This window comes from Nothoprocta perdicaria, unplaced genomic scaffold, assembly GCF_003342845.1.
Source record: "Nothoprocta perdicaria isolate Ctin4 unplaced genomic scaffold, notPer1 scaffold_26, whole genome shotgun sequence".
Taxonomy (NCBI): domain Eukaryota; kingdom Metazoa; phylum Chordata; class Aves; order Tinamiformes; family Tinamidae; genus Nothoprocta; species Nothoprocta perdicaria.
This window is the reverse complement of record NW_020455488.1, coordinates 4,864,092-4,879,162: the sequence shown is the minus strand read 5'-3', so window position 1 is coordinate 4,879,162 and position 15,071 is coordinate 4,864,092. Positions and strand designations below refer to the sequence as shown.

Below are 15,071 nucleotides of genomic sequence, written 5' to 3'. Positions count from 1 at the left end.
GAGACTGATGAAGTGACATATTTGTTCATGTCGAGAACTATGAGAAAGAAGGTTATTACTAATACCGGCAGGCCCAACAGAAATATGCCCTAATAACCTTTGGGACGCTCCTTGGCTGGAGCAGATGAGTTCAAGATCTCTCTGCATAAAATATATTAAAAATCAAAGTCTAATTCACCTTAATTAAAGATAATTAGTTTCACTTTGACTTCTTTTAAATATGAGCTATAGCAAATGCACTGCATAAACTTAAGCCTGCATACAATCATGAATAAATTGCATACTTCTTCCTTTCCACACAGCACTATATTGCCTAGCTTTTACCACTACTTCTTCAAAAGAGTTGTKCAGAACAGCAGTGCACTGCAGCCTTCTCGAAAACAAGAAATGCCCATGGGCAAAACCCACAAAAAATTGGACCTAGAGACCCAATTCATGGAAACCGTCATGGGCAGAAGTCACACAAATGACAAAGATGAAGCAGACTGCATGTTCGAGTAAAGATGCTTCATGCTCATTTTTTGCTGGACTCAAGATTTCTGAAAAATAAAAGCAGTCCCTAAGAGGAAGTATTTAAAAGTATCCGGGACATGGTCATTTTAAAAATCACAGGTCTGGTCCAACTGCTGGGACACGCAGCACAATGAAATCACATCCTTCATTTCAGAGCAAGGAGTGACCACCCTGTCCCTCCCTGCTCAGGGCCTAGAGGAAAATCCCAAATTCAGGTTCACTGATGGAGAAGCAGCTCGGCATCCCTGAAGCAAAAGCCCCGTCTCCATTTGCACCATGGCAGGAGCATCTTCCATTATAAGCCAATTACAATAATGTAGACCGAGGCATACTCAGCCCACAAATACTTCATATTTTTAACTTTATTAAAATAGAAACAGTTGTTCTACACAGTGTAGGAAGAGGTAACCTCATAATATGCGATACATGCCGTATCCACGCAGCTGATATTATCCTTTAATTGTCCRTTTGTCCATCTGCTCAGGTGGACCTGGTGTTATTTATCTTGCCGCTGCACAGGCTGCCCACAGCGGCCTAGCAGCAATTGCTGAGAAACGTGATACATGGAGGTCTCAACCTGCGCAAACTGTACCTAAACTTACACTTTATTGCAGCTTAGTTCACAATCTTCACCTAATATAGGGTTACATCCCAGCGCAGCAAGCGGATAAATCATCCTGGAATATTACTCTGGCTAAGTTTAGCTGTGAGTGGAGCATATGTGCTTCCAAGTCACTGAAGCAAAGGCCCATAAAATACACTAATTACTGGAAGTTATGGTCACTGAGTGATTGATAGCGCTCTGCGAGGCAACTTCCCCGTTCTCGGCTCTTCTGACGGGCCTCCTCCACCACAGAGCAATTATTAATTCATGACCCAACCCTCAGGCGCTGGTACCTTTGCTTCCAATTCTGCTGCCGCAAACACAGCGACGTGGCTGGACATGGCCCTTCTGCAGCCTGATGGCCGCGGGAAGATGGCAGGCATGGAAACTGCCATCTCACTACTGGAAAAAGCATTCAAAATAGCTCAGAAAAAAAAAAAAATATATATATATAGAGGCGGGGGGAGCAGCATTTTCACATTTTCCTAGGAATAAATTTCTAAAATGTTCATTCTGTACAGAACAATTAAAACTACATATATATTCTACAAGAATAGTAATTTTTCCTTCAAGTTATCTGCCAATTTCTGTATGTGTCATCAGTCGTTCCCCATGGCTGGAGGTGTAAGGGTGCGTACCCTGCATATAGTCCTTAGCAATGCACAGTAACAAGAGGAAGCTTATTGTAAAAAAAGGAAAAAAATGATAATGTTATTTATGTTCTTTCTCTTGAACATATTTATGTTCTTTCTCTTGAAAATCGCATGTGGAATCTGCATGGGATTAGCAAATGCATTTGATCCATTGGATCAGTAAATACATCTGTAATGCATCTGTACAAGCAACTGCTATAGGAATAAAATCTGAAGTCAAACAGGATCAAGGCCTGGAACTCAAGAGCACTACAAGGTTACAGAGAGAACTGTGTGTGTTATTTTCTGAGTGTGACTTCAAGTATATACTCCATTAGCGATGACGTGCAAACTACATAGAATTGACTTCTCTTGCAAAAAGGACAACTCCAATAAGAACCGTCACTTGATTGGAAACACCTCCTTTCAACCAAGTGTTTCGCTCCGCATGGAGATTAAACCCAAATTCTCATTTTTCTCTATAGCTTGACCCTTGCCATCTCCCAGTGGACTATTTCAGTATTGCCCCTGGCCTCGGAGCAGCTCTCGCCACCGCAGTCACCGCATGGTCAGTGTCTGCTCCCAGCAGCCACATGGACGTCCACTGTTGTCCCACCACAACGGAGCCCTTCCCACCAAACCTTCCCTATCCCACGTGCCAGCACAGAGCGCTCTGTGATGCAGGCAGCTCCAGCACCTTCCTCCCCATCCCACATTTCTGTGGCATCTCCCACACGTTTCCCACTCACTATCTTCACTTGGGTGCTGAGGAGACCCGGCCGAGCACCTCTTTCAGACTCCTTAGAGAGAAATCTCCTGAAACCCCCTCTCCTTTACACTTATGTTTGACTTTACGTTACATGCAATTTGAGCTTTTATATCTGTTGGATGCAGTCAAACTTCTTAAAGACGATGTGCTTTGAGCGAGGCAGCTCAAAGCAGCGCTTTGTCTCTTCTAGCACCCTCTTCAAGCACGTTCCTCTTGGCCTTCCCTGTCCACAAGTGCATTCCTACATCTCCATGCACACTCCTAGCCCCAGCATGCGGAGGAGCCTGAGAGCCCCTAACCGTGACACTGCGTGTCAACCCTTCTCACAAAACGTGCATATGTGCCTGAAATACACGACCCTGGGTATATACTGGTGCTATTAGATTTGAGAAGGAAAAATATCTTGAAAATCTGTGATATGACTTACAATATTGCTTAAAGTAGCATCTTAACATAAATGGAGCAAAAATTAACTAGCAAATACAAAGGCAACTGAAAACTTGGGTGGACTGCAGACAAACTTGTCGTTTTGTGAGATTTAGAAAACTTGTTTCTAGCACAAAGAAACAAAAGCTGGTTTCCCTGGAGGGGAGAACACTAATTATWTGAAAAATGAATTTTGAAAGAGGGCCTGAAATACAGGAGAGTACTTGCTTTTCTCAGCAGATCACAGTGGAAAGTGGAGACTAGGAGATGATAACTAGGAGGTGCAAAAGGTATCATTAGAAAATGAAGCCAAGCATATGAAGCTCATATTCCACTTCCAAAAGCTACTCCATTTGTGGCATAAGGAAATCACTTCCGTTTGCATTTAAGTATAATGTACCGCTGGTTGTATTTGGAGAAAAAAAATAGCCCCGAATCTTTGGTCAAAAATAAGCCAACCTATTCTATGCCTCCATAAACAGCCAGGACCGCAATTAAATTCCACTCCCTTTCCAAGGCTTCTGTAGGAGCCTGGTCCTGTCTCGAAAGCAGACAGCAAGCTTCAGCAGGCAGGTTTAGGATGATAAAGTCCAGGGGAAAGAAACAAAAAAAAAAAAGACCCCAAAACACAAGCAGCAATTCCCCTTGGAAGCAGGGACACCTAAAACCGCACTAGCCCTTACAGAGTCAGAGCAAAGGTCCTTCTCGCCCAGCCACTTGTCCCGGGAGAAGCGGCTCAGCTGGAGGCAGCGGTGACTTGACTGCACCTCCAACCATCGCTGCAACACCGCGCAGCCAGAATGCTGTCTGTTAAAACCAGCAGGGTCTATTTTATCCACCTTTGGGTGTTTTAATGTTCATTTGCAGACAGCAGCCATTCAGGGCCGTATTTATTAGAGAGTAAAAAGAAATATTAGGCAATCTAATTTACCCTCCTGTGCAGGGCACAGTTCTTGGAGGGATGTGGGATCAGTTACTGAGTGCAAACAGCACCTAGACCCAGCCCAGGCAGCCTGGGGTATATTTTATGACTGAGTTATAAACCCCTGAAAAACAGCTCTTAGAATGAAAATGCTGACACAGTCTTCAGTGTAGTGACAGCAATGTCATTCGTTTAAATTGAAATTGCTTTGTCCACCCAAGAGCGCTTAAATAACTACATCTGAAAACCTCATGAAAATACTGCTACTACACTCTACTTGCAATGAAACACTTTTTTAAACAGGTTTACAGATTATGTATTAAATTTAATTCACCTCTAAGAAATTCACCTGAAGAAAGAAATGCAAACTCAAAAAAAAAAAAAAAGCCAACAATAACAACAACAACAGGAAAACAATGAAAAATAAAGCCCAAACTAGGAACATTTTTTTCCCTTTTGTTTTTTTTATATATATATTTCTTGGACACAGCAAGAGTGATGGGAAGCTAAACACCCTTAGTCATCTCTTGCTCCAAAAAGAGCAAGAGCGCTCATCATCTCCCAGACTTACGTAGTACTTTGATTTAATATTTTGATCTAATACTTTTCACCTTCAGCTACCATACTTCTGGGGCAGTTTTCTTAACCTTCAAAAGTGACACTTTGGTTTCTCATTACACATAGCTTTGCAGCAAAGAAATTCAAGGTATTTTAAAGGCTCAGAAGAATACTGCAGAAAATGAGAAGATTTACTCAGCTGCTATTTGCTATCATCATACATCAAAACAGCCCTTGTTAACTTAGTCCCCCATGAAATTTCTTTTCAGCGTGCAGTATCTGTGCTAGCTTGAAGGTGTAGGGATTGCACTATTGCAGTACCAAGCGAGGACAATTTTAAAATCTTACAATAAATGCTAACTTCACTTTTTAACAGCTCCATCAACAATAGCCTGGCTGGCTGCACTACCAATCCCCATGTCAATAGACAGTGTTACTTTAATGACAGTGACCCTGGGTGGCTCCTTGAGCATCTTCTTCACCTTTTTTGAGACATTTTTCTAAGCCACTGTCCTTGCTTTCATCATTTAACACATCACTCAAAGCACTTCAATAAAGCAGCGATCTTGTTGAGGAGAGGTCTCGGAGGACCACATGACATACCAATTAGCAAAGCACAAAGAACCAAATTGTTTTGTAGATCTGGTTCAGGAGACATTCAGAGAAAGTGGGAGACAGGAAAAGGAAGTTGAGAAGGCTCAAAAGTGGGGAGTAAACGCAAATGGAAGGACTTTTCCTAATATTGGCTGATACAGTGTGAAGTACACTCTTTAATTCATGACTAGACAGGTTACCTACTCAAAATCATAAATTAAATTTCAAATACCTTGGTCTACACGAAAATTCTTTGCAGCTGGGAGACTAGCATTGCACATGGAAACATATCTTTTACATCTGTTCAGCAAAGGAATCTGAAAATACTTGCTCTCCATGACTTCTGCATATATATATATATTTATATCTATTCCATTGTGTATCAAGAACACCACAGTCAAATATTAATGTAATACAATCTCATTTTAGTCCTTTGTCAGTTAGATTCATTTACAGAGTGTGTGAATATGTTCTGAATCTCTCCCAAAATTCTGAGGACTCTCCAACCATTGAAATTTGCAGTAAAACAAATTAACAGCGCTGCATCCCCTGTGACACATTAGAGTATGTCACTATTATATACAGAGTTAGCTTTAATCAGACTTGAAAAAAAGATTTACAAGATCTGAATGCAATGATTCAGTGTTAAATATTTCCATTCTGGTTAAAACTAATCATGCGCTCGGCAAGGAATATTTATTGTTTCAAAGCACAATAAAAGTCTCAATTAACTTTCAGTCAGCAAAAGGTGAAATTTGCCCAGATGTAGAGGGCCAGCACAACAACTAGCCCCGTGCTGAGAACCTCCAGSTGACCAGACTATGACATGGTTACACATCTCCTACAAATGGAGTAGAGCTTCTGTGATGCTCTGTCCATAGGATATTATGTTATAATATTAATCCAGCTCTGATCCAAGATGTGGGAAGTTCTTTAAAGGCATTGACTGTGGAYTGAAAAACTCTCCTGAGAGATGACACTTGAGCTTACAAAGCCTCAAGCTTATAAGGTTTTCAGATGGAAATTCCCTTGTTTGAGACTAGCTTGGGCCAGTCTGAAAATGTCTACATAAATACAGACTTCTATCACTAGCAGGTACCCATCCCTTCCCCTGGACCAAACCAAGCCAGCCCTCATTTAACTTGTTAAGACTCAATCAGGAGACAGGCATTTCTACCCAGCTTACATTGAGTTCTCTTTATTGTAAGCAGACCTTTTTTTTTTTTTTTTAATTCTTTGAAATTTATGTTTTAAGACATCTTACGAATACTAGGTAGAAACAAAAAAAGCATYCTTTCCTGAATAAGAACTGACCTTGTTCTCACTAAACTTGCAGAAATTATGCGTTTCCCTGAACTACCGTTTCTATGATCACATTCTTTTTAAACGGCTTCATTTCCACATGACATCCCCTGGTTTTAAACTAGTTTGTGAGAAATCTTTCTAAGAGACCTGGTGAGCACTTAAATCCAAACACCTTATTTAGTCACAACCTGAAGCATTTGTTGCAAGTATTTAAGAATTTGCAAGGACATTAACTCAACTCAAACCTTAGATTTGCAGAACTCGGTTTTAACCCTAATCACAGCCCCCTCTGCCTGGGCCTGTGAAGGTGTGAGAAAGGATCCTGTCCCCATCAGCCCCAGAGATGCTGCAGGGATGTAGAGTCATCCATGTACCAGGCCCTACCTTCTGCTCTCCGAGACCTTCATCAGAGGATTTAAGGTTCTAACAGGCTTGTACAGAGACGCTCTAGATCTAATTGAATTTAGTTCAGCAAGAACAAATCCATTCTAGATACAGCCAGGAAATTTAACAGTAGTTAATGCATGTATTTATAAAAGAGTATAGAAAAGACTAAATTAAAATATTTTGAGGTTAGATTTCATTTGATTCTTTCAATATGCACAGGAAAATGATATGAGTGTACATACCTCCATGAAGGAAATCCCTAAACTCCAGACGTCAGAGTGAATTCCATACTGCTCTCCCGAAATCCGTTCAGGCTGCAAAGAAACAGCAAAAAAAAACATCTTGTTGAGCCCAGCAAACGAACATGAACACTTCTCCCACAAAAGCTAACCCAGGACAAACAAATCAACTGCAAAAATGCCAAGAACCTTAAATTAGCTCACCAGCTAATCCCACAGACAGCAACAACACTGCTCAAACACATTTTATTATTTTCTTTTTTCTTTTTTTGCCTCGATTCTGCAAGAGCAAAGGGCTCAGTTATGCTCAGGCTTGTGGTCATGCATTGCTATGCATCTTGCCAAGGTGGCCTTGGCATTTGTGTTGGGGCTGTTTTATTCAACAAGGAAGCTGCTGGTTTGCGCAGGCGCAGCGAAGCACAAGGTCAGGCTGCGAGAGCCCGTCAATGGCTCAGACACAGCAGCAAGGCAGGCTCCTAACGTCGAGTCAAGGGGCTGGGCAGCAACTAGGGTTTAGAAAACAAAATCACTGACATCAAAAAACCCAGTGAGGTCACAAGCCCAGCAAGTTTATTTTATATACGTATTAATTTCATTTTTGACCTATAAAAAAAAGCCTTCACTCAAAACTATTAATAGTAAGTTTAATGCCTCATGAAATCGAGCTGTAAAATATAACAGCTAGTTTTACTTGAAAGCTACAATTTAAGCATTTCCAAGGTCAAGTACAGCATGAAATGTAACAATAAAAGGCTCCCTGAGACTTCTCTCCCTACTGTGCTGTTAATGCACCTGTCTAGCCCAATCACCTATGAAGCACTGGCTGTATTTTTAGTCTTTAATAATCCAGAGACCTTTTTAGAAAACAAACTCCCAAATTAGTGCCAGTCCAATGTGTTTTTGGATGTTTACTCTGCACTGCTAATCYCAGGTCAAGAGCTTATATTGCAGCATGAATGTTAAGTAAAAAGAAAGAAGAGAGCACTGGCCACATCAGTTTTAAGGATAGCCTTCCAGAACTGCCATAATTAAAAATAATTAAAAAAAAAAAATAGAACTAAAGAAAAGCAAAATCGTTTTGTCTGAGCTTCATTTATGTGTGGAACAGCTAGCAAAAGACAAAGTGGCATGGAAATCAGTAGCACATGCGAACAAAAAGTCTAGACAGAATTCCTCTTTCAAAAGTATGGAAAGAAGACACAAATAACAGTCACATGTATATAAAATAAAGCGTGCAACACCCAGATGATGCTAAGGATACAAAAGCTAAAATCCTAAGATTGAAAGTCTTTTATCTTAGGAATTTCTAAAACTGTTTTTTTTTCCCCTTATATAAAGTGATCAAATTTTACAAAATATTTTTGTTGGAAATTTTTATTTCTCAAAATAGAAAAAAAAAAGCTTTTGTTTGTGTATTGTAACAACAAACCTCTATTTTTTGGAGGTTTTGGACATTTCACCTCCTTCTAGGATAYCGATAGGATTGTTTCAGAAGGCATGTAACGGGTGCACATCTTGACTAGAAAAAACACTTAGCAAATAAACGGACATCTTCATCTGATATGAAATAGTTAAATAAATAAATACAAACAATTAAAGGTCATAGATTTTTCTCTCCCTTTTTCTAAGTTTTGAAAATACAAGAATCAGCCATTTTGCACTGCTGTTTGCAATTTGCTTTATAACAAGCTGAACACTTATTTTTGCCTCAATTTTACCACATAAGCATTTTACCAAAAACATTTTAAGGACCAAAAAAAGACACATGGGCACCGCTCACCACTTGTCAGGTCAGCAAAAAATCACTAAAACCAAATCTCTCACCCCAGCTAACAGCTATTTTTCCCCATATGATTTAGCTTTAGAAATGTGTTACCTTCATCCAAAAAATGATGGAAATTTATATTGTTAATGAATAGATAAAGCACAAAAGTACTCAGAACAAGTGTCCTCCTAGCTACAATGTATATAGAAAAAAATGAAATGCACTGATGACTTGGTGAATACCAATGACTTGGCATGTGAAAAATGCACAACGGGCAATTGATGGCTTAATTTAATGAGTCCAGATACTTTGACTTTCAAACAGACAGGGCACCTTCCCATGAGATGCACCCAGGACGAGCTGCAGCACCGAGGACCTCTGAGCACCCACCTAGATCCTGGGCTAACCTGCAGGCTCAGAGCAGCAGCCACGGACCACAAGCAGCTGCAGGTTATCAGTGCTTATCAGCTGCCTTTTTATGTTGAACTGGCTTTTCCCTTTGTTCCCAGTTGTTACGATGCATTAAAGACAACTAAAAATACATTAAAGAAGCACTTTTCCAATATTACTCTTCCATACCAGCGATGAGTGGAGCTGTCGCAGCGCATCAGTTACGTGATGGCAGATAGGAAGGGAGTGGGTCGGAGAGGGGGACCGTGGGGGACACAATTACGGCAGAGCTTCCTTAACGAGAGCGAGGGCACGAGGAAGGGTGAGAATTGGTTTAGAATATATCCTACATTGCACTGAACGAGACTGCGAACAAACACGTCTGCTTAAATGTTATTCCTGCATAAATTCACTTACCGCCATATAAGCATTTGTTCCGACATACGTCTTGGCTATAGAATTCACCAGCTATCAGACAAAACAGTCTGTTAGAACAATATAAAGATAATGTGGAAATAAAATGGGCAATTATTCCTCATTTAACCTACAATCATCATTCCTATAAATCAACCAAAAATTATGTAAAAGGGAACAAATTTATCTACRAAGGCATTAAAAATGATTAAATCTCTCTTTTGTTTTGAATGAGAGTTCCAATTTACACAAGCACTGCATTACAGTTTATGGCAGATAACCTTAAACAATTCTGTTAAACAGGATGCTTATCGCTTTAGTACCCCAAACTAGTCTGATATAAAAAGTCAATTGGAAGCGGGATTGAGCGCACTCATTTTTCAGTCAGCTGGCTCAAGCTGTGAATAAAGCCCCGCTCATGACGCGAATGCAACGAGCACTAAATACGCTGGAGGGACAACAGGCTCTGACAAGTTTTAATACAAGGTTGACCTTCTCTTTGGTCCTCGTGTTTGGCTGAGAGGAAAGGTGCTGAAATTCAAATCAACATCACAGCAAGCTCGCGGGTCACTATCAGAGAAGTTCTCCAGGGAGGCCCAAAATGGAAATTAATTAAAATTTGTGCTGCACATTGTAAAAGCCCACCACTATTGTTGCTCCCAATATTAATTTTTATTGTGGGCCAGTTGGGCTCCCCAGACACATCCCTCGTTCTGCCCTCCCTTTTGTCTGGCCAAAAYGCTTTCATATCAAAGCTGCATATCAATGAAGTTTGCTATTCGTAAGTAGTAATTACAATATCAGCAGTTTTTACTGTCATTAAACAATGAACAATCATATTCAGATGAAAAAAAAGTCACTTGGAGATTAGAAATGAGCAGTGCTCTCCCAGCAGAGGCGGGCGCCTCGGCACTGGGAATTACCTGTGTGCTAACCCCAAAGTCGCACAGCTTCACCTGTCCTCGCGTGTTCACCAGCATATTGGATGGCTTCACATCTGTTGAGACACCAAACCGGGACTTAATCCATGTTGCCCTCTACATGCATCTTGAATACAGAGATATTCATGAACGTTGCCGTGATGCGCTGGAAAAGGCTTCAGAGAGATCTCAAATACAGCCTCTGGTTTATCACAGACAACAYGGTATCTGCACCTCTCAAACACCAATAAACCATGTCATGAAATCTGCAGATGACACCAATGTGAGATGGACAGACAGTGCACTGAAGGATGGGGCCTGGAGGTTGGAATGGTTTTGACAAACCGGTAAATCAAAATGAAAAAATATGATGAAATTCAATAGAGCAAAAGGAAAGCGCCACATTTAGGCAGAGATTAATCAAYTGCATAAATACAGGGTAAAACAGCTGCCTAGACAGATTATGGTTTGAAGTGGGGAAGACAAAGGAGAGATGTTAGAAGTTTTCATATACAGAAAAATCTGTTGCAGGAAACAGTAGGGAACAACCTGTGTTGTAGATGATGAATAGGCCAAAACTTAATGAGCCAAAAGATAAYAGGGAGAAAGAAAGGTATTTTTTTAAAAAACATTTTTATAATTTAAGAAGCAAACCCACTACATACTGCAAAACCCACATGTGAGTAAACTCCTAACGCTCAGCCTAAGTTTAGAGGGAGAACCATAGAGCATCTTTCTCTTCCCGGGACACCAGCTGGAAGGCAGGATGTGGGAGATACGGCCCGGCTTAGACCTGGGAAGATTAGAGCGCGGTGGCTTTGCCTAATCACTGCTTTCTTCTGTCATTCTGGATTAAAAGTAATAGCTTGTATCTCTGCCTTCTTTAAAAGTGAACACTAGTTGGGTGCAGATGGATGAAAGGCAACTAGGAAAGAACCTAATTTTGCTTATCATTAAGTTTGCCTTTGTTTAGCAGATGTTTTCTGGTACCACAGTAGCTTGCTTAATTTGTCTCTGTAATGTAAAAATGGATAATTTCAATTAACAAACTGATTAAATGCTTTCCTATAACTGAGGTAAAAAATCTAGTTTAAAAAAGGGGAAGCACTCAGTACTCTTATGTAACTTAAGCGGTTTGTTCATTTTAAACTCAGTATTAATACTACTAYGGCATTCTGCAATTCCCCCCTAAAGACAAAAGAAGAATCTTTCAGAAGGATCTTCATCAACTCACAGCAGCAGTAAACTAAGTCTGGGTATTGMGAACTGAATTTCAATTTTAGGAAGTCAATCTGGATGCACTTTTTTTTTTTTTTGTTAAACCTATTCCCTCCTCAGGTGACGGAAAAACACAGAGCAATCCACACAAATGCAAAACCCCTCACTTTCCAGAAATATTTGAGGAGTATTTTCTGCAAAAAAAAGGTTTGAGGAGACTCCAAGATCTCCAATATGTGCTGCCGGCAGCCCTGGAGGCAGCAGCTCCCTCCTCCCTGGTGTCCTGGCACCTTCTCAGTGAGCACCGAGCACAGGGCAGTGCTCACTAATCCCGTYTAACGGCCTTTCTAAAAATATGGCAGCCCAGAGGTCTACCCAGGTGCTGCGTTTGCAGGGAATCCTAACGCACGGCAGGGCAGGCACTGTCACCCATGCAGAAAATACTGCTGGTTTGCTCTACAAATCCAACYGTTTGCAGTACTAACACTTCCAAAGGCAAAATGCAGTATGACAGTCCTTGGTTCTAGCTGTAGAAGAGAGAACAAAGTCATTAATAACCAACCAAACATGGTAAGCATTTTGGTACGTCAAGGCTGGAACTGGTTTCTCAGGAGCAGAACTGGATTGAGACCACCAGYTTCTGCTAATGCACATGGCCAGATTTTCCTTTTCCTCCCCATTACAAATATTTATTTGTCCTTACAGCACCCACTTAAACAGCATCTTAAGTGGAGGTTTTAAACCAGTATTTCCATGCATCCTGGAGATTACGTTGGCTTCCTCAAGGAAAGAGCAAGTGACAATCCTACACAAAAAGGCCACTTCAAAAACCTTCCCAAATTGAAAATGAAGGAGAAAATCACCCAATCAGTAAATTAGCCTTTTTGTTTTGCAAAATACTTCAGTTAATGGGTTAAATATTTTTTTGTTTTTGGAAAACAAATGTGCATAAATAATGTTCTGCACCATCTGCTTGTGATTAATATTACTGTTTAGAAGTGAAAGAATTTAAACAAGAGCCAAAAGGGGTCATTATGCTCCCATTACCAGTGCTTGCTTAATACAAATGATTTGTATGAAGCATCATTATAGAGGATGAACAAGTTCTCTTTATGATATATCTGCCCAAGTCATTTCACCTCTCCACAGATAAATGGGACCTGTAAGCTCTTACTTACCAGTAAACAGAACTGTCAGAGGGTCGGCTTTTTGAACGCCAAACATTTCAGTCATCTTGTTTTATTGAAAGCAAGCGGATTAATGATTGTGAACAAAAAAGATTTATAAAAGGTGTCTCTTGACTTCTTCTGTCTTTTAGAAATACACAGATGCAATGCACCAAGTTCAAGGAAGACAAGAGACACAAAAGCACAGTTTTAGCTGGGGACAGCGCATGGAACATTACTGTTAACAACAGCGAAGCAGCTGGAAGAATGAAAATATTTTCCTGCCATAATGACCTCACCAGCATGCTTTTTGCAGAGCCGTGATGTTTTGTTTAAAAGCTTAAGTGGCCTGTGAATATGTACACGTACATTTTTATAAATACAGACACACACACACCCTAGCAATTTTGTTTGTCTTGTAGGTGGCACTAAGGCTGATTTTTTGYTACAGCGTTAGGAAAAGAAAATTCAAGTAGGTTGCTCTGGACACCTTGGGTGAAATCCACAGCAAAGTACAGCTCCAGCTGGAAGGACAGGGACATTCATCATCCCTACCTGCATCAGTGCCTGGTCCTACCCACCTGCATCTCTCTGCTTGCACAAAGACCAGGGAGGAACTACGCGAGCTCCTGCTGGGGCATCCATCGGGAGAGCCCCTCGGAATGATGCCCAGGGATGCTCCACACGCATCAGGACACCAGCCCTGCAAAGAGCTGCAAACCCTGTTCCACACCAAGGGGCCCAGACCAGTTTGAGTCCTCCGCACTGAGCACACATGTTTATATCAACTCACGCCTACCAATACAGATCAGCGCAGTTGAAGACAAGCGGGTGACATTTATTTCATATATTTCCTTTAATAAGGAGGTGTGAACAGAGAAAATAAATGTACCAGAGAAAAAATGTAGATGGTCTATACTTATTCTTGAACTTAACAGATTTTAGTTTGTCTTTACACAAACTTTGACTTTGTACATGATTAGAGTTGTTTAATTGCTAATTCCGTTTTAAATCTAAGTTAATTTCTCATTACCCTTCCATTTCTACCCCTTATCCTCTGGGGAAGAGAGCACACTTATCATTGGGACATTCTCACATCTTCCAAAGAAGTGGTGTAGGTGTTAATCTTTTGTTTATGTTTGATGTGGGTGTGATGACTAGGACTACAGCGTTGGGTTTATTAATATGCACGGCTATCACCTCATTAGTTGCAAGGTATGTTTTGAAGTTAAGCTGTAATATTTGCTGAAATGTCTGATCTGGAATAAAAGACTCGTTCATTGTTTGTTTCCTTTGCTTTAATCCATGATCTAGTCAGAAAGTGCCGTTTGTTGCACTGTATTACACAGCTTCGTGATGATTGCTATCACCACGGAGAAAATTCTTGACTTCTTAGTCTCCAAAGTGCTCGCTACCTGGTCTGGTTTACATGTGACAGYGAGGAAGTCAGGGTTCATTTTTTTCCTTTGCCTCCTGATGCATTAAAACCAGCAGACACTTGGAGATGACTGAGAAATAGGCATCTCCCTCACATTGCACTACTCTGTACCCATCTCTAACATATAAAAGCAGGTCAGTAGTATGTCCTCAAAAAAACATCTCCCCTATGTGTTGTTCGCAGCACAGCTCTCAGCTTGGCCAAGTCAGCAAGAGACATCAAGGAGAGAAAAATCTGAACCRAAAAAAGTTTCTCTGTTTTTCTTTGGACAAGAGCAAGGACCACAYATAGTTCATCAAAACCTGACATCCACTCTCTAGGCAAGGCAAAGAAAGCCATCAAGTCTCCTTTTTGCTGCAAAAGCCAAGTTCAGCCCCAGGTTCCAGGCTCAAAGAGGAGCAAGGTGGCAACAGCCACAGGGCAATTCACTCCTCTCAAGTCACATTTAGTAGGTGGCCACAATCTTTCAAGGAACAAAAGGAAATTCAAATCTGCTGCTCCTTCTCGGATGCCATGGAAGCTTGGCAAGGACTGTGCAGTTTATTCAGGGAAATACCTGGCCAGGGATGCCCCACCCACCTTTTCTTTTTATAAATATTTATTCTGGCAATTGCTGAGGCAGCTCAAGCACCGAGATTTTAATCATTTTGCAGAGAGTAGATGAGCAGATAAATATTTGTACCTGAGAACATATAAGCTAATGGGTGAGACTATGGGTTAAACTATCATCAGGAATGGAGCCTCTTTGCTAACCTGGGCATGCACGGAGTTGGTCTGGATCTCTCTGTTCTTTTCATACASAGACAGCCTC

At 40.8% G+C, this 15,071-nt stretch overlaps 1 protein-coding gene across 2 annotated transcripts in view; it reads right to left on the bottom strand.

The window, feature by feature from the left end:
• MAP2K5 (mitogen-activated protein kinase kinase 5) overlaps positions 1-15,071 on the bottom strand; it is a 118,212-nt gene that overhangs the window by 50,706 nt on the left and 52,435 nt on the right. For both annotated transcript variants that reach the window (XM_026040571.1, XM_026040572.1), the window contains exons 14-16: positions 10,442-10,515; positions 9,522-9,572; positions 6,953-7,024 (exon numbers count right to left, since the gene is read on the bottom strand). In XM_026040571.1, the coding sequence (XP_025896356.1) occupies positions 6,953-7,024; positions 9,522-9,572; positions 10,442-10,515 (197 nt within the window). The remainder of the gene's footprint in view (positions 1-6,952; positions 7,025-9,521; positions 9,573-10,441; positions 10,516-15,071) is intronic.